Genomic DNA, 26388 nt, shown 5'->3' on the forward strand with positions numbered 1-26388 from the left:
AATTCTTTAAAATTGCTTCTAGTATGCATTTTAAAAAAAACACACAAATAAAGCATATCTCATTTTTTTTAGATGACTAGGGATAAAAAGATGAACTCTGCATCAAGTGGTTTACATTACAGAGTCGTCTATAACGCCAAAAGAGACAGATGGCGTAATGGATGTGTTCTGATGGTTTAGTTTGCGGATCATTTTATTTATACTGCTCTCTACAACTCACTCAGTGCGACAAACAGCAAATTGCAACTGAAAGTGGCGATCATGTCAATTCACGCACAAGGTGATTGTTTAAAGAAGTGAAACAGCTTAAGTACAGATACAGTCGCAGATAAACGGGAAATAAACCAAAAACATGCACAGGGTTTTGTTAGAAATACTCAGAGGGGGGATATTACTTGAACCATTAGCTGTCGTGGTAAAAAGCCATCATGTGATAACAACAAATGGTTGCAGTGGAAAGGGAAATGAGAAGTTAAATTCACATTACAGCACATTTCAGATGTGGTTTCTTTTCTGAATTGTCAATGAAAAAAAAACCCTGGCCTGTCGATGAATATATCAGAATTCTGGATATCGTAAAACAAAAAAAAAATGGCAGAAAATAAGATTATAGACAGTTCATTGGTTTTCAACAAGCTTAATATGACAGGGAAACAGATTACGCTAATAATTGTCTCCAGGGCTGTAGCACACACTTCTTATAGGGATGATACTTCTGCACTACATGCAGTGATGTGAGAAGAAAGCGATTAGCTAATATTGCTTTTGTGAGCTTGGACAGATGTGTTCATGCTTTAGTAAAAGAAAAGCAATTGTTTAGATGCACTCAGAGGTGGGTAATTGTCCAAATCAACACAGATTACCTCACAAAACAAAGAACAAAACAAGAACAGGAAGTTGAATTGGCTGGCACATCTGAAACTTTTCACACGTCGTTGCACTTTAAAGAAGGTCAAACAGACATGGCTTCTACTTTTCAATAACAAAAATCTAAGATATTTTAGTAAATTTACATAAAAGCTTCTTCCAAACGAAAGGCAGCAACAGTGATCAATTAGGATGATCAATATTACGGTCACAAACAAACACCTGTAGGCATTAGTTGACACCTTCCAACTAACTAAAATACAAGAAATCTAAAATTCTGAGGGCCAGTGAAGGGGTCGCCTGGTCTCCCTAATCTCAGTAGCAAGCTCAGGATGCCAACTGCACTGCATATACAAAAAAGTAATGAAGTATTTTTTTAATAGCACCCTGAGTAACTGCCCACATGCACCATATCAAAATCCACCCTGAAGGCAAGCACTGCATTTTGTTTTAGCAAATTTAAAGATTTGCTCACAACTAGGTGTTTTAGACCTTTGACCTTATCAAGAAATCATATTTGGACCAATGAAGTGGAACAACACCACTCAGAGAAGGACATTAAATGTCTGGGGTGCTTCCATAAATCTCTGCCATGTTGTTCATTCTTGGACGAGAGGTTTGTGATGCCCTCCCAGGTCACCTGGAGGCAGCCTGCGGACGTCCTAACACACATTACACACACTGTGACTTTCTGCACCTCTGGACAGCAGGACCTAACTCTAAAACTTTGACTTTATGAGCCCAATGGACAAATTTACCTCCATTTGGATGTCGGAAAAACACAGAGATGCAAATGCAGTTCTATTACATTCTGTGATTCATCCACTTAAGAGTTGCAAAATGTTCACCTAAAGTTGTATAACCTGTCACACAGAGGGTGTTTTTTTGTTTTTTTTCCTGGCATCTGATGAGCCTTCAGGCTCATTAATGTTTTTTTTAATGTGGAGATTGTTTTTTCATCTTCTCACCAGAACATGCGGCAGCATGTTCAGACACACGCTCCCTGCTGTCAGGTTCAATACAGGATAGGTGAGTTGGGAAACATCTTCCTAAAGTCCGATGAACTTTCTTTGATTTTTTTTTTATGTATTAAAAATTAGCAAACCCTTTAGAGATTGAAATGCAGAACCAGTAACACATTTAAAAACTACAGGCCTGTAATTGGTCCTGGATTTTGAGGCCACTGATGCAGATCCTTACCCCTTAAACCCAACTCCAAAAGGCTCCTAACGCAGCATGTTCCATGGCTGAGGCTTACAGTGAAAAGAGAAAAAAAACCCTCAAACTTTCTGTCGTCTGCTGAAGCCCCACTTCCTGTTTTTACACGTCTCAACAGAAAATGCAGCTTCCTTTCTAAAGATTTCTAACACCTGTTGCTCCTCCTCTGACTTTATTTTTCCAAACACTTCACTGATGGTGAAAATAACTAACTCTTACTCGTCTTCAGTCAGCAACGGGCAGCTGAAGCATCCGAGCATGACGTGGTTAGCATGACCTTTTACCACTATGGCATAGTATGTTTACTGACAGGGTAAAAATTGGATTTTTTGAGTTTCTGATGACCCGATCAGTGAAAATATGTAATCCAGCCAATTTCTCAACAAAAAAAAAAAACAACTTAACTTCCTGCTGAATCGTCTGTCTGTTTTTAAGCCGCTTATGCAACCACTCTGTACATTTGTAGATCCGTTATCCCAGGCTTCCTGACCCTTTGACACATGCCGCCTGGTCAGTGAGTTTTTAACACATGAGATCACTGACCAGACGCTGGAGACAGTATTCTTCTTGTGTCAGGGCTGTCCATTCCTGCTTTAAACAAAGCTATCTGTGCTCAGGAATGGACAGCCCTGATACCAAGAGAATACGCGGGACAAGAACGGCGGGACAAGGCGTTGGCGGCTCCACGTGGAGAGCAGCCCTTGAACGTGCGACGGTAAACGTGTGTTTGGTCAGAGTGAGGACATGACGGAATCAGAGCAAAACAATGGACCACGACGGTGTGGGTGGACACACCTTTTCCTTCCACATCCTCCCTGTAGGCTCTTCTTTGGCTCCTCAAGTACAAAATGGAGTGGAGGAGGGAGACTAAAACTGGAAACAACAATATGGCCGATTTGAAAACGAAGACATAGGAACGCAAGAAACGCTAAAGCTTTGGAGGAGATCTGTCTGAGGAACGCTAGCAAGCACAGAAAAAAAAAAAAACAAACGAGAGTATGCTAATGGATAAAAGGAGAATAAACAATGAGGAATGCGGCGATTTAAAAAAACAAAAAAACAAGAGAGATTCGTCTGCGCTCGATGCAGCTCAGACGAATCTCCGGCTGAATTATTGATGGCTCCCTTTGAGTTTCAGGTTGGGAAGACGAAACTCCCCTGTGCAGCTGAAACTCCTGGTAATTACCACGTTCCCTCTCTCGTCTGCGGAGCAGTCAGGAAAACACACACACACAGTGACCGTCCGCCGTGTTGGTGCCAAGCGTGAGCTGATTCGGGGAGAGCCTGTGCTCGGAGAGGTCAAAGGTGGCCGCAGGCCGGAGGAGGAGCCGTGTGGTTTGCACCTGTTCTGAACTTGGCTAGGTAAACAAACAGATGATTGACTGATCGGCTACAGTGAGGCGGTTGGCGTTGTTGCTGCTCGCTGCCTTACAGTCATGCTCAGCTTGAAAGGCTGCTGAGAGCCATCTTCCTGCTTTCCTTTATCCCATCCCAACTCGTGTTTTCTCTCCCTTCCCGCCAGGCTATCTTTCTTATCCGCAGAGGAAGCCTGTTTGATCTTGCAGAGTCCTGCTGTTCTGACTCTCTGGCTCCCAGACATCAAGCGAACACTCCTCTGTTTCTCTCTCTCCCTCTCTCTCTTGCTGAATAGGGGAACTTACTCTCCTTATACCTCCACAGAAATCCCAGGTTCACCTCCCCGCACACCCTCCTCTTGTTAGAAATCAGACACATTCTGCTGTTTCACCTCCAGAAAAACAACAAAATTACTCGTTTACTCAAAATGCAGCAGAAGCGGTGCATAGGACAGCTGTGCTGGCTGCGTGTGGACCGTGCAGAATGCAAGCTATGTCAGCGATGTATTTCATTCAGGACACAGTGGCCATCATTGTCATCCCCAGGAGAGCATGGCACAATGGAGAGGGATACAACCAGGAACCTGACGCACACACTGTAAAGCTTTCCTGGCTGTTTGCCGTAACTAAAGGGGCAGGGGGGCAGAAAACAATGGGCAGTAAGTGTTAGCATGATGTGTGGAGGTGCAACAGCTGTGTTCCCATCCAAAACCAGCAGAGTCAGTCAAATGTATTTAAACAGTTTCATTAGATAACGTCAGGTTACTTCATATTCCTGTTTTGTATCCACACCTTGAAATTTCATTTCAATTTACAGTCAATCCCAAATGTATTCATCTATGTTAAAATGTAAATGATTGTCACTGAATGTGTAAATAGCCTTTACTGCCGTTCTTCTTTTGGTTCGTTTGCCTTTGTTTGAAATGTATTTTGTTTGCATATAACTTTGTTTATTCTTTTATTACACTAGGTTCAATAAAGTCAAACTGCTCTATTTAACCAGTGAGGATTTTTCTGATATTTAGCTCTCAAAACATAATATAAAGAATGTAAAAGGAGCACAACTTTTGAAAGAAGCTATTTTTCTGCTTATACTGATATTTCATTAGAAAATGGCATGCCAAAAAGTAATTTATACTCTTCTCAGTAATTACTTAAAAAGCCTTTATTGGGATTACCACAATAATAATAATGTCTGCTTATTATGTCCAAGTCTTAGAGGTTGGAACTCCTTTTTGCCAACACCCTAAACTTTAGCTCAGGTCAGGACTCTGACTAGATCACTTTAAAACTTCAACACCACTTTCAATCCTAAGAAACAAGTTGGTAAAAATAAATTTGAATATATTTGGCTTAACTTTAACCCTTCCAGAGCAAACGGAGCGCCGGCCATCCTGCCGAATTTGCAGATAGGCACCAGCACCCCTCGCCACCCCCCACCAGGGACAACCATGTTAGATAAAGGATGGATGGATGGATATTGCTGTGATGATGTGTAAAGTAGACGTGTTTGATGCATCAGCCTGAAATAAACAGTGATTTCCTTGAAACCTACATAGCTTCCGTTCAGTTTCTTAACAAGACGACGCCATGAATTCAGCAAGCAAACTGGGGCCACAATGATTCCCAATGCTTTACGTTCATGCTATGGAATCCAGCATTCCAAAACGGATTCCTGATAGGGAACACCACCGGCTTACAACAAGAGCTCTTCTCACTCTCCAGTCACTTCGCCCGCTGCCTCCCACTGCAACCTTTGCGCACAGAGACAATGCCTGTGTGTGTGTGTATGCAGATGTGTCATGGGCAGCAACCTTTAACACGCAACTCTGCCTCGAACAGAAAGAAATTGCACAGAGGGGCAGTGAGAGAGAGAAGAGATTCTGAGAAAAGAAAAAAAAAAGAGTGATGAGGGTCACAAGAACATGCATGTGTCAAACAGCTATGCCACAAATGTGATGAAGTGATTGATCACATTGGGAGGTTGTCTTTGTGCTAAGCCTCATCCCACCCCCCCCTTTTCAACTCTTCATTCTTCTCTTAGTGAAAATCTTCACCCCCTCTGACACCAGGGAGTTGTCTTTTTTCTTATTTCTGCGAAAAACCCCTTGATCTTCAGCTCAGAACAGGTCCAGACAGAAGTAAACGTCCCACTTTTATCCATTAGATGTAACGGACCATAAAGTGTATTATCTGTAATGGAAATAACCCACCCGCCACACTGTAACCCCTGTGCTAAATGGGCCACTGAACAACAGGAATGAGTATGTGTGTGTGCATGTATAAGGGGTGGGATGTTCACGTTTCCACTCTATTTGAAGCACATGGACGGAGTCGGGAATCTGCCGGGGGAGGAGAAGAAGAGCAAAGGGAGGGGAATGGGGTGGGCGAAGTTAGTAACCTGAGAGGGGTATCCCACAGTGCAGGCAGGCACATGGTCTTTATGCACTTCTGTGGGCTAAACGCTGAAAGAGAGGCACTCCGAAGGAAAAGACTCCTCTATAAATCACTGGTGTGAATTGTTCAGCCTTATCAGAAAGAACTAAAAAAATAAAATAAAATACTGACTGTTCGGATTACTTTATACCTTGGGATTGGGATTTAAAGTAGCAGTAAAAAAAAAATGCTGTTTAATTTATTAATTGTTAAAACTGTCACTACATCCTAGCAGCATAATGTGAGACAGATCATCTGTGAAAATTTTAGCTCCTTTGCCTCCTCCCTTCAGTCCTGCTGCCATCTGCAGAGATACGTCGCTCCCTGTCAGAAACAACCAATCAGAGAAAGGAGGAGGGTCTTAGTGTTACCAATCATCCTTGTGTACCTGCTGCTCACACCCTCCCTCTTGCTCGCTGCAGCGCTACGGCTTGTTCCCCGCCAATGGAGCCTGCCGTGAATGTTCAGGCTAGTTAGAGAAAAAAAAGTTCTTGAAGCAGCAAGCTGTTGTTCCACCATTAGCATGTGTTTTTAACAGTGCTTAATTTGTGCAAAATACCCCATTCAGCACATGTGCAAAAAAAAAAAAATGTTTGTGATGCAAGTGAAACAGCTTTTATTTATTAGCGATTCATTTATTAGGTCATGCTGCCCCTATTAAAAGCTGACACAGACTCCAGAGTCAACTAATCATACTTCACCCCAAACGTCCTCATGCTTAGCATACCAAAAACTCCAATCTCAGTGATATGTGGATATGCATCTACTCATTCAGCATGCGTCTGTCTGAACTGTAACAGTGAAGACAAAATAAAAATCCCCAAAGATTCATAATGATCTTTTATTGCAGGGCTTTCGTTCAAGTCTCTGCGTACTTCTATATAATATCCACCATGATGTCATTGCACCAAAGAACCTCCCGGAATGTGCAACTGCGTGGAATGCATCGGCACAACAATCATCCGCTCTCTTTCCCTCCCGTTTGTGGACGGCTGGTTTAGCACATCTCCCACAGCCTCGGGACACACTTCACACATGCATGAGAGAGGAGCAGGAGAGAGCCTGCTCTTCGTGCCGCCGCACCTCTGGCCATTCTCAGTGAGAGGCACTCCGAGAGCCTGCATCAGCCCACAGGCTCCTGCAGCGAGGTAAATAACAGGCCGTGGGTACGGTTCTCCCCGCCTGCGCAACCCGACAGCTGGAGAACGCAGCAGGCTGCAGGTAAACTGCAGTTTAAGGCGGGGATTGTCAAAAACTCGGCACCGTGGCACTGGGCCACAGTGGCATGTTGGTTCCAAAACAAATACATAAATCTATTTAGAAACTTGAGAGATAAAACAACCACACCCAAAAGCATAAACTGCTTTAATTGGAAAACGGTGTTGGTGCTTTGTGTTTAAGCCGCCTTTGAGCAAGTTTTGTTTTTGTTCATTTTAAGTATAAAACTGCAGCCACCTTTTCATTTGAATTTAACAGAAACTCACCAAACCTGAATGGCTTCTGTCTCTGTGTGTTTGTTGTTTAAAGTGTAAACTGAAATAGTATCGCTATATGCAAAATAACATGACAGTAACAAAAATGTTCCCATAAGCTGCGTCTTTTTTTAACAGGCACACCCCCAGAGTTAATCTTGAGCACATTAGATAAAGTTTCCCGTAAAGTTCATCATATGCGCGCAAGATAAACGATGAGCTTGGCAAAATATTGCGATCTGAACAAAATAAATGCCAAGAAGTGACGAACCCGACTCAAATCGGTGTTATTTCACAGACAGCAGGGTGATTGTTGCTGTTCTGTTTTGAAGTAAAAGCAACTAGATCGCTGTCTATTATTGGTCCAAATGGTGGCACAAGTCAGAATAACATTTAAATCATAAAAACCCTTTATATTTGACTTACACTCCGACTCTGGACCTGACTTGGAGTCGAGGCTTGAAGCTCGAGTCTCACGAACAATCTTAATCTCATGTTATTCCCACTGTAGCTGCAGGAGAAGTCTTGATATTCCCAAATGTAGAGCTTAGCGATCACTGGGAGTCGCTACGATTTGTATAAAAATATACAGAACATTGCATTTCACACTCAGCTCCCACATATCAACACTCTGCATGTGTTCAGGTTTTATATTCATACATATCAAACCGACAGACCTGAGATAAATATTTCCAGTAATAATCAGTCTTTTAACCCTTGACTTTGATTTGAGAAGATTTCTGGTGGCTGCATGCGTGCAGTAACATTTTTTTCTTAGTCTTTTTAAAAAGAAAAGTTTAAGACACACTTTAATCTAGATGCAAAAAACCGTGCGTCCACTACAACAGATGATGTGAAAGCAGGATCTGGGAAAAGACACAGACGCTTAGCTCTCTCTGTTTTAAGGATCACGGTCCAGGGGATGGTCGTTTGAAGGGAATGTGCGGCATGTTTTTTCAATCATCCTACTGCGGATAACGAGCGCATGCGTGCTGACCGTGGGAAGCAAAACTGCAGCACTCCCGTATAACAGCCGGGTTTAAAAGCAAAAGGTAGGACTCAGCGCTTTAAATCAGCCTGTTTCAGGAAAAATACTTGGGGAGGGCGAAGTGGGAGCGATCCCTACCAGAGCCGCTCCAAAATCTGGGAGAAACTAAAATAGAACTGGTGCATCAACATGGCAACGAGCGAGGGGGCCGTGGGGAGAAACACAGCGTTCTCACACTCGCACATATAGAAGAAAGAAAAAGCAGGAAGCTTGGTGTGTGTGTGTGTGTGTGTGAGTCTGTGTGTGTGTGAAAAGTGATGCAGATTCAGCCGAGAAGAGGTGATGAATGGCTTCATTAAAACAGCATTAGGAGAGGTGTGAACTTGAATAGAGAGGGCCAGTGTGCTGCGACTGCTCTGTTCCAACAGAGAGAAACCTGTCGCAAAAGCCAGATTCTCCCCTCGGTCCCAGAACATCCTGTTTTCTCTCTGCTAATTATTTACAGGGTTCAAAATGCAACACCAGGCTCCCAGAAATCCATCGAGCTTCAGATAATATTAGTTTGGATCGGCGACTTAAACGGGGAAACAGCTGCAGGAGTTTATTATTATTATTGTTATCTTTCTGTTAAAGATGAACAAATAAATCTACCAAAGATTGGCGGGTTAAATTCTGAAAAAATGTGTTTTTCATTCTTGTACATTGAATAAATCAAAACTCAGAACTCCCACCACACTTGGTCTGTAACGCATCAATAGACTGGATGGAAAAAAATTCCCTTTTTTTTGGAGTGAAGCAAATATCAGACACGACCAAATCTTGGATACAGGAAAAAAAATTACTTGATTCATCTCTCATTCGCCTTATTTTCTCAAAAATAAGGGGACAAAGAAGGACAACAGCACTGGCATCTAGCAGAAATTAAGGTATGAATGTAAATAAGAGTTTAAACCACAAATGAGGAAACAACCGTTAAAAACAAAGGTCTAAATGGCTTTAAACCAAGCATGTGTTTGGTGCTAACCTGATTAACCAGGCTCTGCCTGCAGGGGAGTCAAATCTACATCATTCTTTTTCATTTTTCCCTTCTGCATCTCCCAAACCCAGAAATAAAAAATGGGGCAATTCGGTAACCCTGGCAACCAAACTGTTCATCGGCGCCGGGAGAAACTGCTGATGGAGGGGGAAGCAGAGAGGAAGAGACGCAGATACGGCTGCTAGAAGAGCAACACAAAGAGTGTTAAGAGGCGGCTCTGAGCATCTTTAAAATCTATCCTGGCTTCCTTTCACATGTTTTCCAAATCCACCTCCTCTTTCCAGTCCTTTTTTTTCCCCTGCCCTTTTTCCTCCTTTGGTGAGAGTCCCTCGCTATGTCTTCTCCTGCTCTCCGTCCAGCACGGAAGGCTGTTCAAACACAACCTGTTTCCTTTGGCGTCCCTCGGGAAAATTATGCAACCTTTCTTCTGTTGTATTTTCTCTCCTTTCCTTCTCTGTTTATTTACAGTTGGGTGACTGTTCACCTATTTGATTGTCTTACAGAGGATGTGGCCGGGCCTCGTCTCCACCCTGCTCGGTTTTGTATGGATCTGTGTCCTCCTACAAGTGCTGCTGTCCACCGGCACACACTCGGTGACACCTAAACATCCCAGCTTGTTTTTGAGTCGGTGTCCAGCAGGAGAGGGTGAGGCATGCACACACGTGAGCCGTATACTGTAATCAAGGGTTGCAGATTATAGGTTTTAGGGTTGTCATAGGAGGATGAGGGTCATATTTTACGACAACTGACAAACACCACGGAGGAAAACACAGTGGGGAGAAAGGAGGACAATATGGCGTGAATTTTGACTGAATGTCGACTGAAATAAACTGCAGAAATGAGGAATGGAGATTTTTTATATATTTTTTTAGATGATCGGCAGCCTTGACGACGACGCCACGGCTGATTGGAAATTTGGTCTGTTTTCCTGGTCGCTGCTAGCAAAACTGAATTATAGACGTACTCTTGAAAGTTCATCTTCAGTTTTTCCAAATTCAGTTTTCACCTTTTACAAACATCCAAATAGTTTTATAAATGACATTCCTTACACCTTGAAACAAAAATCATTTGAGAAGACGGCGTAACATCCTAGCCGTAGAGCCCGCGAATACAAACACATGCATGTAGTAGCAACTTCGTCTGCAACACCACTTTATCATCTCGCATAAACCAACTGTCTCAGAGGAATGCGACAGTTGACATTATGCAAAAAGAAAATAAAATTGAATCCAGCGGCAGGTAACAACAAATCCAGCGAGCCCTCAGGGCTGAGCGCAGCTGTGAGCGACTCTGTGCCTTACATGAACTAATTTGAGTTTTTGTGCGTGTTTGAGTGACGTTGCACAAAAGCTGACCTATTCAACCAGAGTGTAGCTCAACACACACACACACACACACGAGCGCGTTAAACAGTGAGCACCTGAGAAGGTGGGCGGGCCAGGGGGCACCAATCGGAGTGACGGGATTAGCCAATCGGAGCGGGCCGAACGTCTGCCGCTCAATCGATTTCACGTCTGGAACACCTGGCACAGCAGATGAACTCTGACCTTTCACAACTTGAATGCACTTTTCTTCTTTACTAGATTATATTTCACAATCCTTCTTATTTTTATTGTTTCGGCATGAACTGGTAACAGCGGCCATTAGTGTTGCATCCTTCAGCCACCAAGCATATTCTATAAGTTGTGGAGCTGACAGAGGTGGATTGGACGTCTCAATCAAACCGCAACAACGACGCGCTGCACCGTGAGGCTGCAGGCCATCCACTGCACCGTGAGGCTGCAGGCCGTCCACTGCACCGTGAGGCTGCAGGCCGTCTACTGCAGGAGGCCACCTCAGCACTTACGGAGAGAGCAGATGTAGCGCCACTGCGTGTTTTCTCTCAGCTGCGGCAGTAAATTTTCATATTGAGCAGCAAAGAATAAGAAACCAAACAGGCGGAGGAAGCAGGAAATCAATAAGCGCCTGGTCGAGTGCTGACGCAGCACACACACACACACGCACACACGCGCACACACACACACACACACATCCTACAGGACAGAGGGACACCTGGTTTGGACTACTGTTTTTTTGCCACGCCACGGATGGAGGAGGCTGGCTGTCTCATTCTATTCCTTTTTATTTTAGGGTGCAAGAACGGTAACTGCAGGGTCAAAATAAACCTCACAGACCACAAAGTCCTGCAGCTTTATGTGTGTGTGTGTGTATGCTTGTGTGTGTGTGTTATGTGAGAGGTAGATGATTCCTTTGGCCAAACACAAAGCCGTGGGCCTAAACAGGAAGCTTCACACACTTCTGTATGATCCATGTGTGTTCCCGTTTCACACAAACATCCTTCCTTCCTGTCTGATTATTTTGAGCTATGTCAGCAGTTTCAATCAGCGCACTTGCGCAGATCTACAGGAAGTAAATGCTATGTGTTTTACGGCTGCCCCTCTGAATCGCCTCGATTTGAACACAGCCTGAATCCGCTGCGCGTTTTCAGCCGCACGCGGCCGACGTGTAGCCGTTGTATACATCTTTGCCACTGTTGTTTTGCTTAATGAATTACAGCTGTCGCCTCAACGTATGGCCCAAGCACGGGGCTTCAATGAGACGAAGACACGGATCCACAGTCCCACTCTGTGTCACCACTTCTCTCCCATTGTGTGGCAGTGAAAGCGGTCTTTTATCCTAAATCATACGTTTCCACAGCTGCCTTGTCAGCACGGAGCTCAGTAACGAACAAGCAGGCAGACGCACAGTTCAGGCTCTAATCCCTAAACAAATCTACTCCATCCCTGAATTTGCAGTGAAAATAAACTTCAATATATTACATTAGGAATTTTAATCGGACAGAGCAACACAGTGGTTGTGAAGTGGGAGGGAAAATGCTGATTATTATTATTATTTTTTTTTAAATCTTAGTTACACACTTGACGGCTGCACAGTGGCGCAGTTGGTAGAGCTGTTGCCTTGCAGCAAGAAGGTTCTGGGTTCGATTCCCGGCCTGGGGTCTTTCTGCATGGAGTTTGCATGTTCTCCCTGTGTATGCGTGGGTTTTCTCCGGGTACTCCGGTTTCCTCCCACAGTCCAAAAACATGACTGTCAGGTTAATTGGCCTCTCCAAATTGCCCCTAGGTATGAGTGTGTGTGTGCATGGTTGTGTGTCTTGTGTGTCTCTGTGTTGCCCTGCGACAGACTGGCGACCTGTCCAGGGTGTACCCCGCCTCTCGCCCGAAACGTTGGCTGGAGATGGGCACCAGCACCCCTCCCGACCCCACTGAGGGAAAAAGGGTGCAAGAAAATGGATGGATGGATAGTTACACACTAGCCAGTTGTAACCAAGCCAGTCTTATGCACTGGCATGACACTGTCATAAACATGACATAACACCTGTTATGACATGAAGGAGTCGTCGTGAATATTTATGACTGTTGTCATAAAGTATCATTCAGTAAATAATGACACTTTTAATGGAGGTTTCATTACAACTTTGCTTTAAAAGTGTTATTATTTACTGAATGACATTGCATAACAACAGTCATAAACATTCATAAAGTCTCCTTCATGTTCATAACAGGTGCTATGTCATCTTTATGACGGTGTCATTCCAGTCTTATGCACACCGCTTCAAATTAAGTGTTTCCAAAATGTTCAATGGATGGCAAGCATTGAACAATCTCAATTTATTCTGATGTCATTCACCAAAACACGACAGACTGCCCTCAAAGGTCGCTAAGTGAGTGAATGAAATCCACTTGTGTGTGATTTAATCTCAGTGTAAGTCCAGCTTCTGTGTGACGACCTCAGAGATTTGAAAAACAACATCAGTGCACAAACCATTTACATGGCAACTCTGGTTGAGCTGCAGATGTCCAGGTGGGACAATCTGGACACATGGTGACTGTGACCCGTCCACTCCACCAGCCTGGCCTTTATGAAAGAGTGGAAACAAGACAGTCACTGCTGAAAGAAGGCCATAAAAAGTCCTGTTTCCCATGTGCTACGGGTCATGTGAAGGCGGCAACCAACATGTGGGAGAAGGTGCAATATGTTTTTGCAACGTGAGCAAGAAAACCAACATGCACAGAAGGAGAAAGCATCCTAAATCCTAACACACGAAAAGGGTGGCGGCTGCATCATGCTGCAGGGATGCTTTTCTTCAGCAAGGACAAAGCTACTGGGAAGGTAGATGGAGCCAAACGCAGAGCAATTCTGGAAGAAAACCAGTGAGAGGCTACAACAGATTCCACACCGGGGCGGAGATTCGTTTTCCAGCAGGACAACAATCTTCAAACAAGCAAGCCGGAGCAACAGTGAAATGTTTTAGGTCAAGGCATATTTATCAGTTAGAATGGCTCAGTGAAAGTCCAGAGCCAAATCCAATTGGTCATTTGTGGGGGAGACTTGGAAATGTATATCCACACATACACTCAGGATCCAATTGGACTGAGTTTCAGCAATCGGGTTAAAAATTGTTTTGGTTGAAGTCGTTAGAGGAATACCTCAAAAGCCTGTGAGTCCAGTGGCTCAGGGTTTAACAAAGTGACTCGGCAGGGCTGAACACAAGTACCTCACAATTTTTTGTTGTTTTTGAAAATAAGAAGAAAAATCATCAAATCTGTTTCTTTTTATGCTTCAAAAAGACGAACTCAAATGTAAATCCCTAATACCAGATAAAATAAAAACCACACTCCTCAACGGTTTCGGCTGCATTTCTAACAGGTCGTCTGTATTTTATCCCCTGTTTGAGATTTCCCCTCGTTCCCTCTCACTGCCGTTCTTGCCATGTCTGTTTCTTTTTTTTCTCTGTATTCTGCAAATTTTTTTTTTCTTTTACCTATCTGTGTCCCTTTAAATGCGCGCGCACACACACACACACACACACACACACAAACGCACATTCATACGCATACACTAACAAACACACCCTGTTCCTAAGCAAGTAGGAACATTCCTTCTCCTCAGCCAGAATCCCATATCAGCACTCCATCTGTGTGAAGTACAGTAGACTCAGAGAGGGATGAGGGCACCAAAGCATCCGTGTGCACGAACGCATAAATGGCAACAATCTTCAGTCAGTCTGCAACTGAACAATATCTGTTAGAGCCAACACTGTCTTATCTGGATTTATAGGTTTTTTATTTATTTATTTTTTTTACATAAAGCACAAACGAGGAAGTGAAAACTAGAAGAAAATCTAAAAAAGAAGCAGTGAAAACCGAAGTGACTTCACTCTTACTGAAAGCATTCTGGACATATATAGCGCAGTAAAGTGTGATAGTGGGCGATATAAACACTACCAGGCTGAAGAGGCAACAGCCACAGCATAACTCTTAAATAGTCAGGCTAAGTAGATTCATTAGGTGGTCAATTTACAATGCGAAAGCTATTTGTGAGGACCGGTGCATACTTGGTGCTGCTACTTCTGCGGCAAACTTATCTGGAATCCACAGAAGGATTTGCATTTATTTCCCCTGTGATGCTGCAGTGTGTTGCTGCAGCAAAGCATTATCATTTCAGAAAGGTATCCCCTCGGTTACACAACCATAAACGGCATGACAAACTGCCCCTGCACCAAGACAGACTGCACGCATTATCAGCAAACAAATCAACACACATAGAGCACATTAAAAAAAGCAACTATGCGGACGTGCAGGTTTACCTTTCCATAAGTACGAATGTGTAAAAAATGTGCAGTGCTACAGTGAGAAACAGTGGAGGCAGAGCATCAGTGCAGCTGATCACCGGGGCAGCAGTGGAGTAAATGACTGTAGAAATCGATGCAGTGGGTCGATGGACAAACATTAAGTCCGCGGTGTGACATGCGTGGCGGGCAGCCGTCACAATGCAGCGACGATAAAGACGGCTCAAACAGCCGTCCAGAGGGAGATTAAGACACAAACACTGACGGTACAGTGGTGGCGACTTCACAAGAGTTTTCAAACAGGCAGAGAGGAAGCAGGTTAACAGTGAGGTGAGTCACTGCAGCTAAGATTCTCCTACGGCCTTGTTCAGTTTACAGGAAACGCCTGTAAACTAGCAACCTATACTAGAACGGATAGTTTAGACAACGAAGCAAATAACCAATGTGGAGAAACATGCAGAGCCTTGCAAACGTAAACACACTCCTCAGCGTCTTTTGCCATTTTGTCACTTTAAAGCCTAAAAAAAAAAATCTATATATTTTATTTAACTTTACATAATGGTTCTCCAATGTTTTTACAAGAAAAATAAACTGAAAATTTTAACATGACTTTGTATTTGACTCCATTGGACCACCTTGCGCTGATGGGAGTCTGTTTGAGCATCTATCCGCCAACTTTGCACCAACACAGATGGAAATTCTTCCAAGAACCCAGCTCACACTCAGACGTCTCCATAACTTCGATAAGAACCTTCCGGGGTCGTCCCAGAACAGCCATCTTAAACTGAGCTTGAAAAACAAATCGACCTAGGGCCTAGGGGTCATGAGAGTAAAGGAGGCAACCCACACTTTTCAGATTTTATTAGTCAAAGATTTCGAAGACCCTGCACGTTTATTAGTCTTATTAGTCACTTGCAATCCAAACGAAGTCCAGTTTGCAATCCTTTACGATCAGTACCGATGATCATCGAGTTTCCCTTTCTTGTCATCAGTCTGAGTCGTCTGAGAGCGGCGCGTCTATCTTCTGAAGACTCTAACCTTTTCCAAAGGAAAACAGTGTTCGAAGGCTCCACACCTAAACGTTCACCTCGTGTTTTCCTTTTAATTTGTGTACTTTAACACAAGAAATTCCAGTCCAACGGCATAATTTATGCCTCTTCCCCTTGCGGCTGACTAATCCAGCCCTGGCAAAACAAGTTGATCGTGGAAAGCAGTTTCTTTCTGAGGAAAGGGGGGCGAAGGGGGTGACAGTGCAAGTAGGAAGAAGGGATCAGACCGGTCCTAAACGGAGGGTGAGAAGTGATGATGATGATGATGGACCATCTTATCAAGTGATCTAGCACCGGTGGCAAAGCTTGGAGTACACAGGCTCTTCAAATGGGAGGATCATATCCTGCCTTCATCCCCTCTTCCCTCTACCAGCCACCCCTGATTTTATTTTCCCTTTTTTTCCCCCTGCAGCTTGAGGTATGAACCACATAACCTCACAGATCTGATAAGCAGTCACTTTAACTCTCATAGACCAAGCCACAAAGAGAACCTAATCAGTACAATCTGCTTTTTTTCCTTTTTCTTACCAGCCTAACCTGTAGATGAGCTGTAATCCATGAGCATGCCGCCCCTTTTCTAATTGCAATGTGTGTTTAACCCATAAACGAGGAGCATAATGCAGAATAGCGAGGCAGACAAGCAGGAGACATGCAGCGAGGGGAAGAAAACGCCCTACACCCCAGCTTGTGTTGAACCCCCCCCCCCCTCCACCTCCTGTTTCTACTACACATCACCTTTGCATATGCTTTTTTTCTCTCTCTCCCTATAACAGACCGCTGAGGCCACATCTGGACTACACCTCTGATTTCTGCGCGTTTTTTTTTTCTTCCTCCCCCTGCCTTTGTTAGCCATATGCGCTGCCTCTTACCCATGCGATCACACGCTTGGAGACATCATAATTACCCTTTAATGACTCCAATTAATTAAATAGTCGACATCTGATACGTCTGCCTGGCGACAAATTCGTTTTTCGCAAACGATCGGCGCAAATTAAAGGAGCAGGAATGAAAGGTGAGGGCGCAGAGGTAGAGGGAGAAAATAACACGCCGATCCATAGGAAATATTATAGTAAGGAAGCGGAGGGAGGTTAACGCGACATTGCTTCACTTTGTGCAGCGAAATGCATAAAAAAAAAAAAAAAATAAAAAAAAAAGTTGTACCTTTAACTTGAGTTTCATATTCGGCCACGATCTCCTTGTCCTTTCGGAATTTCGCCGGAGACGTCATGGCTGAGTTTTGGAGATCAGATCCCACTTGTTCCCCCCCCCACTCTGAACCGCTCGCTTAACCGGCTGTGGGTAGAAGCAACAACAACAAAAAAGTCTTTCTGGAACAAGAACAAGGTTCAGAAGAGAGAAGAAGTAAAAAAAAAAAAAAAAAAAAAAAAAAAAAACTAAAACGGGGAGATCCCGGGTGGAGAGACGGCAGCTCCTCTCGGTGCGGTCTGTATTGTCTCCCTGCCTCGGCTCACTCAGGGCGCATTGTGAGTTTGGCGCGGCTGCTGCTGCTGCTGCTGCTGCTCCTGCCTCACCGCCTCCTTAAAACCGGTTGTGGTGGAAAAAAACTTCCAAGTGGAAAAATATGCATTCCCTTCATAAAAGAAAAAAAAAATCAACCCTAACACATCGAGTTCATAAGTAAGCTCTTCTAAAACTTCCTCTGATGGCGAAAAACTCTCGCGTTGGTGCCCGCCCGCCTGTCTAAACTCAACTGATCTGTTCTTCTTCTTCTTCTTCCTCGTCCTCCTCCTGAAGTGAGAGAGAAAGAGGCAGGAAACCAAAGTGGTGATGGAGTGTTGGTCAGCTCTACTGCGCAGGACAAGCATGGATGCCTGCATGCACACATGGGTGGAACTCACACAGGCAAAGCGAGCAACGACTTACCTCCACGACGAAATACAGTCTAAAGTGTTTTTTTTTTTTTTTTTTTTTAAGTTAACCGCCAGACTCTTTTTGGTTCCCAAAGCAGTGAAAAGCTATGTTACCCTTACAGATTTTTATTGTTTATGCGTTGTTGTCACACTTCAACAAACGTTTCAGATTCTCAGGCTAATTTTAATATCAAACCAAGGAAATTTGAGGTAATGGAGCAGCAATCAACAATCAGTTTTTAGTGATTTATTAAGGGGGGGAAGCTATTCTAATCAAACTATCTCAAAATATAACTTTATGTTGTTGAGTTATGAATTATGTGTGATTAATTATAGTTTTTATTATTATTATTATTATTATTATTATTATTATTATTATTATTATTACATTTCATCACAAACAACCCAGAACAATCTCAAAACACTTTCATGTTCTTATACCTACGTTGTCTAATTGCTTGTTTTGTTTTCACCTGTTTTTATCCTGATCTCTATTATTATTATTATTATTATTATTATTATTATTATTATTATTATTATTATTATTATTATTATTATTATTATTATTATTATTATTATTATTATTATTACCGCACCAATGGGAAGCACTTTGGTTCAGCACTCTCTAGTTTGAGAATTTGATTGATTAATTGCGACGAGAAAACAAAAGCAGAAGAAGTCTGTAAGGGAGCATTTCACTAAACAGTCCAATTTGCTACTCAACAACATGCCAGTTTGTCTTTGTTTTTGTCTTCAGACATAAGCAAAAGATATTGGTTATGTCTTTTTGTGTAACAAAAACATAAACAATGTCTTTTGCAGTAAGACATTGTTTATAATAGAAAAAATCAAAATAAAATCTAACAAACTTCCACATGCACGGATGACATCAAATAATCCAAGTGATCGGAGATTATTTGACTTTGAGAACGTTCAGTTGTGTGTTTGTGTCGTTTCCTCTTCTTTTACATTTAGACATTTGAACATGCGATGGTAATGTCTCATGAAAAAAATAGTCGATTTCAATTTTTATTCCTTTAAATTTCAATTTATTACACACTTCTAAATGCTTCACTGGTTGACGTCACGGTGGGGATGCGTGTTCCAGATAGGTATTTAGATAATATTTAATCAATCCATATTTGTTTCAGTGGTGAACATTGCACAACACCTTTGCAGAAACAGCGCCCCCTACAGTCACTGAGGGTGACAGTACTAGGTTTAAATTAATAAATGACTAAGAACATTTATTCATTTAGTGGGTGGCTTGTTGATTGGTGAGATCAGAATAGCGCAAATATGTTGAATAAATTGTGCTCTAACAATTTTTTTAGCAGCTGTTTTGTTTGAAAAAAAGCCACACATTTGGAGAACATTATATTGGCAAAGGTCACTTAGCGAGCCAACATAATCTGCTGAATGGCACATACATTTAAAACACAAAGCAAACTTTGCTTATGACACAATGATAAAATCAATTGTTTTTGTTTTTATCATGTGGGGATTTCCAAAACAAATTATGTGAAAATTCAAAATGTAGTACAAAACTTGAACATGCAGTATTTAGGAATACCCCAATTTATTATCTTTAAATTATTGATACGATTGTTCAAACATTAATCACATTATCAGAAGAAAGCTTTAGCACATCAGCATAAATATTCTGATATTTAATTAATTTGATTCAAGTTTGGTGGGAAGCAAGTCTTCAGGCGCCTTCACAGAGTTTATCATGTCATTAATTGCTGGCAACATGAGCAAGCAGCAACAGAAACTAACAGAGATAATATCTTGGTTAATAAACAGCTTGGACAGAAATGTTCCTTGCATGAGTGGCACCCTGGATAAGACGTAAAAACCCCCCAACTATGAAGGCCCCAAATGGCAAAGGATTTCCCAATCACAAAATCAGTTAAAACCACTTGCAACCACTGTAGAACGACTCAGTCCAGACTTTATTTATCTGGCTTGACCCAGTCTGATGTGATTCTAATCAAGGAAACGTTGAAAATTAACTGTTGTTGTCAACACCAATAGAAAAAAAAAATCACAATATGGATTTTAGAGATTCTCTTTTCACTGTAACTCAGCCTTTGCCTTATCGGTCCATGAGTAGGATTCTGAAACAACAGATAACCAAATGCAATCTCAACTCTTCAAATCAAATACCAAGACCTTTAACCGTACCGTATCATACTATGCAATACCATACCAATTAAGATTGAAACATCATCAGATGACAGTAAATTGTTCTTCTCGTGTGCATAGTCCCATTCACTAAACAACTTTAATGAAGCGCTTAAGTGATCATAACTTTGTTCTGTTTTGTTTTGACTTGTACCGTGTCAGAGAGCGATGTTTCGCGTGTTACTTACTTTTTTATGTTCTTTATTATTCTATATTTCAGCAACAAGGTAGAAGAGTTCAACGATGGATCTGCACGTTTATGCCCCGGATGCACTGGATGAAATGGTTGCGCAAACCCCGCCTACCCGGAACACGACTTTCTGTCTCGTTGGCTGACAAATGATGCGGACCAGCTTTTAGCTCCTAAAACAGTGGCATGAGATTTAAATGGCATTTCACTTAACAAATGGATTTGTACATTATTCACAGAGGGCTTTTCAACTTTGATTTTCAACCAATCAAATTCGGGTCCTGTAAAGAAACTGGCCAATAAGATTAGCTCCTGCAACAATCATCCAATGAGAATCCGATGTAGGGTCTTTTAAACGTGGTTTTAGGAAGTGCCGTTAAACACCAGGAAGTTGTAAACAAAGCTGACAGCTACTGAGTTAGCTGTTAAGTATATCTGCATGGATCTCGAAATTGCTGAATAAAAAGGCGATATTAGTTATTTTTAAATAATAAAGCTAACCGGTTTCAATGTAGCGGTCGTTTTGCGATTATTCCCTGGATCTATTCCTCTTAGGTACCGTTACCTGTCTTCCGTTTTAGTGCTGAGGGGAGAAAAAAACAAAACAACTAACGTTTTTGTACAAGGACGTTAGACCAGTCGCCGTTGCCGCATCCACAGTAAACGTTAATCGTCTACTATTTACCCGATCCACACTGGTTTAACACCACCGGCTTGAACAGCGAGAGGGGTTTTATCTTTGCTAGCTAAACAACAATGTCCACGTCCAACGCCAGCTTTAAGAACAAATGCGTGGCCCAGGTGAACTGCATCTTCTGTGACAGTCTGTTGTGCACCAGGGGGATGAAGGCTGTGCTTCTTGCAGACACCGAAGTTGAGCTCTTTTCCACGGATATACCTCCAAACAGGTAGGTGCTAACTGGATTAGCCTAGCTGCTAGCCTCTGTTTATGTCCGCAGCTGGGTTGGAATTAGCTTCAAAGACTGTTGTTCAGTAAAGTATTTCCACGAAAGTATTATGTGTAGCAAGTCTCGATATAATTTTTATACAGGTGTTTAATGCCTTATGTGTCTATTTGAATGTTTCCTCCCGTCAGAACTGTTGACTTCGTGGCCAGCTGCTACTCGACTGAAAGCTGCAAATGCAAACTGAGAGACATTGCATGTCTCAAATGGTATGTTCACTGTCTCGTTTTCTTCCAGGATATCAATAGGCTTTATTTTAACTCGGAAATTAGGCTTGTTTATGTTTTTTTCTTGTATAAATGAAAAGCTACTTGCTTTAATTTCCCACTTGCTTTTGCTACTTGAACGAATTACTAGTGGAATACCCGCGAGTTTCCACTTGAAATGATCGGAATAGTTGCTAAGCAGTTTCATTGCTGTATATTTCAGGTGAATTCACATCGCAGCAGAGTTCGAGCCTCTTTTGTATTCCCAGTCTTTTGTTGATGTTGTTGTGCACAATACAAAAACAAACACCTGGCAGATAATGGGCAGCCGCTAGTGGAGTTAGCACTTTTCACACATGTCCACAGGAAAAGTGCTGACCTGTGGTTTCTTCTTTATTCCCTCTAACTCCTGCTCACAGTGGCAATGTTGTGGGTTATCATGTGGTTGCCCCCTGCAAACCCTGCTTGCTGTCATGTAACAACGGCCATTTCTGGATGTTCAACAGCGACGCTGTGTCCACTCTCAACAGACTTGATGCTACGGGTTAGTATAAGCCCCCCCCTCCCTCCTCCTCTTTTATAATTTTTTTTTACCAAGTACTTTTTTTTTTCTTTAGGCCCCGCTGTTAAAGATGTGCAAAACACCTTAAAATAAACGTTTCTTTTACTGCTGAAGAATAAGGTTGAAAAAAATCCAACCTTTTGAAATTTCACTCATTCCATCAGTCGGACAAACTACCATGCAAAGAAATCACTCATCGGTAGCATTCAACTATTTGGATAAAATAAATGCAGCTGAAATTTAGACTTTATTAAATTTCTCAGCGTCTCTTGGGATTTATATTTAGCAGTTTATTATCATCTGTTTTCTTGGGGTATAAATGTCATGTTACCCAGATGGTAATATTTGTTTCACAGATTGCAACAGAATGAGGATCCATATTTATTTCATCGCACACAGTGGTTATGTTTTCATCAGAAGGCCTTCACCTGCAGTTTTTGCTCCAATCACTTGTTGTTCATACCAATGGCTGATCCTTACAGACATCTTGTCAAAAGATTATTTTTCATTGTGACTTGCTGTTTCCGAGGCTGCACAGTGGCGCAGTTGGTAGAGCTGTTGCCTTGCAGCAAGAAGGTTCTGGGTTCGATTCCCGGCCCCGGTCTTTCTGCATGGAGTTTGCATGTTCTCCCTGTGCATGCGTGGGTTTTCTCCGGGTACTCCGGTTTCCTCCCACAGTCCAAAAACATGACTGTTAGGTTAATTGGCCTCTCCAAATTGCCCCTAGGTGTGAGTGTGTGTGTGCATGGTTGTTTGTCCTGTGTGTCTCTGTGTTGCCCTGCGACAGACTGGCGACCTATCCAGGGTGTACCCCGCCTCTCGCCCGGAACGTTAGCTGGAGTTGGGCACCAGCACCCCTCCCTACCCCACTAAGGGACAAGGGTGCAAGAAAATGGATGGATGGACTTGCTGTTTCCAGAATTTCTACTTTAAAGTTGTGTAAATACACCTAGACATCTTCCTTTTAATGTTGAAGTTTTGTTTCAACAAACCAAAATATCAACAGATGAGTTGATATTTTTTAAGTCATCTGATTTTATTCAAATTTGATTAGCATTGGCAGTATTGATTGTGCCACTGTTCTGTTCGTTTTGTTCCCCCCCCCCACTAAATGAATTGGATATTTAAATACATTTTCAGTGTGAAATTTTGCAGTTGCAGTGAAAGATTAATTCAGTTTAACTGTTAACTCATCGTTGCAGAGGGTGCCAATGTGGGCTGTTGTAAACATGTAGTGTCTTGCTGTTAAATATTTCATTATTATTATTATTTATTTTTTTTTTTTTTACCTAAATATCTGTGCAGGTCTGAACCTGCTCCTTTGGGGAGATCTTCCAGAGTTGGACGACAGTGAAAACGAAGAATCGGAAAGCCCATCAGAGGAAGAGTGCATTAGGTAGAGTGCAACACGGACAATGCAAGAGGAACCTAGTGGAACGACATTCATTAGTGGGGGAGGTGGAGCTGGAAGAGTGTACAGACTATGCTGGGAGGAGACCAAAAAGAGAAGCATTAAAGGGTAACTGAACACTGAATCGCATAAGGCTGATAAGCTCTGCTGTAATCCTCTGTGCGGGCCGTGACTGCAGCTTCTAATCATTCGTCAAACTGATGCTGCAGCAGGTGTTTCGTCTTTGACGGGTAGCGGAGAACACCTGCTGCGACGTCATTGGGGCGTGGCTGTGAAGCAGAGGCGCGCCAAAGTTTTTTTGTTGAGTTACCCTTTAAGCTGTGGCCATGCCTTTCTCTTCTTCAATTTACAAAGTTAAAGCACAGATTGAAAAAAACATAAATACATTCTTTAGGGTATTGTGAAATATATAGCCGAGGAGATCGGAGATTCTTGCCTCTTTGCGACACCTTGAGTTTACTTTGCGTTTAGTTATGAGTAAAGCAGAAGACGCGATACAAGATGGCGTTTAATTTAGTTCAGACTCTGTGAAAGGATGGCCACAGCTCACCCAGTTGTAATCTGTACAGATAACATGCTGTGATTGAGAGCTGTGTCTTAAAGGCCCTATATGTGTTCTCGCTGTGTGGCTTGGTGCTGAATGAAACCTCGAGTGCTTTTTGAATCTCACATATTAGAGAAATGGCACAAATATTAAATGATGTACACGTTCCTTGCTTTTTCAAAGGGCACATAGTATTTAAGGTACCATACAATTTCAAATTGTATACAAGTGGAAGATGTTACCATGCATAGATTTATTTTATTGTTTTTATTTTTATTTTTTGGTTTGTACACTTGTGATGGCAGTGTATTTAGTATTTTACTCCAAGGTAAACCAGACCATAGCAGTTTTCCTTACTAACATACTAACTTGAAGAATATGTGATTGAACAAAAGAAAAAAAAAAGAAACTGAATTAACTGCTGAGTTAAAACATGCATTTCTATTTATATGTATAAATGAGAGGGAACCAATTTACTGAAAGGAGGGAATGTATAAAACATAAGCTTTGCAAGGGTGTCAGGTTCCATGATGAGTTTATTTATGCAACATCGTACCTGCAGCACCTGAGGAGGGAAAAACAAGTCGGCCAAGGGGGATAATCATGGATCGTTAACATATTTGCCTTTTATAAACGGGCCTTAGTCATGCAATTTATAGATCGATCTACAGAGCTCCTCAGATGTTTTCTTTAGAGAAACTGTTCAGCATGACACACTGAATGGTGAAGCTTACACCTTTTAGGGTTGAAACCTCTTTCATGTTGTGTTTGCCGACAATGAAGCACAGTCCGATTCTGTTTGTTGGACAGAAAGAACCAGCAGGTCAGAGTTCAAACTCAAAGGGCTTCTGGGTCAAATCGCTCCTTGGCCAGTTCGTACCTCCATGTTGCCATTTTCTCCCTTCGTACAGGTATATTTTTTTACCTGTCAGCAAACAGTTCATACCTGCACTTGGCCATTGTGCAGTAGTTTAATTAATTGGGTAATTAATTGATTAATTCTGTAGAAGAGGAATCATAAAAATGCTAAACCCCAAATATCTTACATTACTTATATTTATTGAAGACATTAAATTACACCCCATTTCCACTAATTGCGGTTCTGACAGACTGACTCCTACACAAACCAGAAAATATCAAGTTGGCAAAATATGGAAAACGACCATAAAATTAACTGTGAAATGGGTACAAAGTGTTCTCTGGTGGATATGAAGTGATACTTGGCTGGTCCTTTTAAAAAGACGACTCCATTTCATTTACGGTGAAGTTGTGCATGAAACTTGCAAGAGTAGGAAATTTTGAAAGGTGGATGTGACCAGGACCCAACTAAAAGCAAGTACTCCCTGTGTATTTGTTCTTTTTTTGAGTCTTTGAGCTCTTTGCTCTCGCATCTTCGCCGTGTAATTCTATGATCCGGTCTTAAAGTTACAGTAAGATTCTCATTTAGTGAGAAATTAATTAAATTTACTTGTGTCTGCAATCGCTGTTGAGGAATCGAACATTGAATGTTTTATTATTGATATATATATTTTTTCTTTTTTACCTGAAGGCCGAGGGTAAACAATTACTAAATAAGTCACTTTGCCCCCATTTTCATCTATGCTGCAGCTTTTAATTCAGAAAAAAAAACATTTAATGAGAAAAATCTTTTTATTTTTTAAATAGAAACTGACAGTCTGTATCTTTTCAGACCAATTTCTGTCTGTATGTTTGAAATGGTGCATTACCTATATATTTATTAAACTCAAAAACCAAAAGTACTGTTTTTTTTCCTTTTTTTAACTTTTTTAAGTCTAACAAATGCATTGATTTGTATTGTGCTAATATTTCCGTTCTATATTTAACGTGTCGATCTTTAGTGCTTTGTTTTGTACATTAAGGGTTGGATGTGTACAGTTTTACCTCAAGATGGTACAACGTGTGAATTTCCTCTGGCTAGGATAATTGTTGAAAAGATAATCAAATTACTTAAACGGTTGTTTCTGACGGTTGATTAACAACGCCCATATGGAAAATGCATATATCTATATATTTTGGAATTGCACTAAAACTGCACTGGTAGTTTAAAAATTGATTTGTTGTTTTGTATGCTTGTTAAGTTAATAAACTGGTTTTTTTTCCCAAATGATCTTGATGCCATTATTTTTCCATCAGGTTTTGTTTGTTTTTACCTATTTGCAGCGTTTACTCTAAAACTCTGAGACGGATGACTCTGGACCTCGATAAAACAGTGTTACCGACGCCAGTAGATGAAATGACTCACTAAATCACCACTGACTGGAAAAATCACAGCAGCTTTGGATTCTGTGCCTCTCCAGCGTTTCTCCATCCCCTTGAGACCTTGATTTCCAAAGTAAGAGATTGTGGACCACTACAAACATCCAGCGTCTTTAGCAATG

The 26388-nt window shown here is 41.9% G+C and overlaps 2 protein-coding genes across 3 annotated transcripts in view; one reads left to right on the forward strand and one right to left on the reverse strand.

Moving 5' to 3' along the window:
- Window positions 1–17938, reverse strand: part of srgap2 (SLIT-ROBO Rho GTPase activating protein 2) — a 61961-nt gene extending 44023 nt beyond the window's left edge. For both annotated transcript variants that reach the window (XM_081607261.1, XM_081607260.1), the window contains exon 1: window positions 17215–17938. In XM_081607261.1, coding sequence (XP_081463387.1) covers window positions 17215–17281 — 67 coding nt within the window. In that variant the 5' untranslated portion in view covers window positions 17282–17938. The remainder of the gene's footprint in view (window positions 1–17214) is intronic.
- A 2715-nt stretch (window positions 17939–20653) lies between these two features.
- On the forward strand, window positions 20654–26114 carry LOC103464878 (protein FAM72A). Its single transcript, XM_008409254.3, has 4 exons — window positions 20654–21209; window positions 21398–21475; window positions 21892–22016; window positions 23340–26114. The coding sequence occupies exons 1-4, from the start codon at window positions 21058–21060 to the stop codon at window positions 23432–23434; spliced, it is 450 nt and encodes a 149-aa protein (XP_008407476.1). The 5' UTR covers window positions 20654–21057; the 3' UTR covers window positions 23435–26114.
- Window positions 26115–26388: the final 274 nt, after the last annotated feature.

The sequence above is a fragment of the Poecilia reticulata genome, chromosome 5, assembly GCF_904066995.2.
Source record: "Poecilia reticulata chromosome 5, P_reticulata-male-v2, whole genome shotgun sequence".
NCBI lineage: Eukaryota > Metazoa > Chordata > Actinopteri > Cyprinodontiformes > Poeciliidae > Poecilia > Poecilia reticulata.

What these genes read in the sequence shown, in the direction of transcription:
- LOC103464878 (XM_008409254.3), top strand. Translation starts at nt 21,058, where the DNA reads ATGTCCACGTCCAACGCCAGCTTTAAGAACAAATGCGTGGCCCAGGTG. An exon ending in ACGGATATACCTCCAAACAG is followed by an intron (nt 21,210 to 21,397) that starts GTAGGTGCTAAC and finishes TCCTCCCGTCAG; the next exon opens with AACTGTTGACTTCGTGGCCA. An exon ending in GACATTGCATGTCTCAAATG is followed by an intron (nt 21,476 to 21,891) that starts GTATGTTCACTG and finishes TCCTGCTCACAG; the next exon opens with TGGCAATGTTGTGGGTTATC.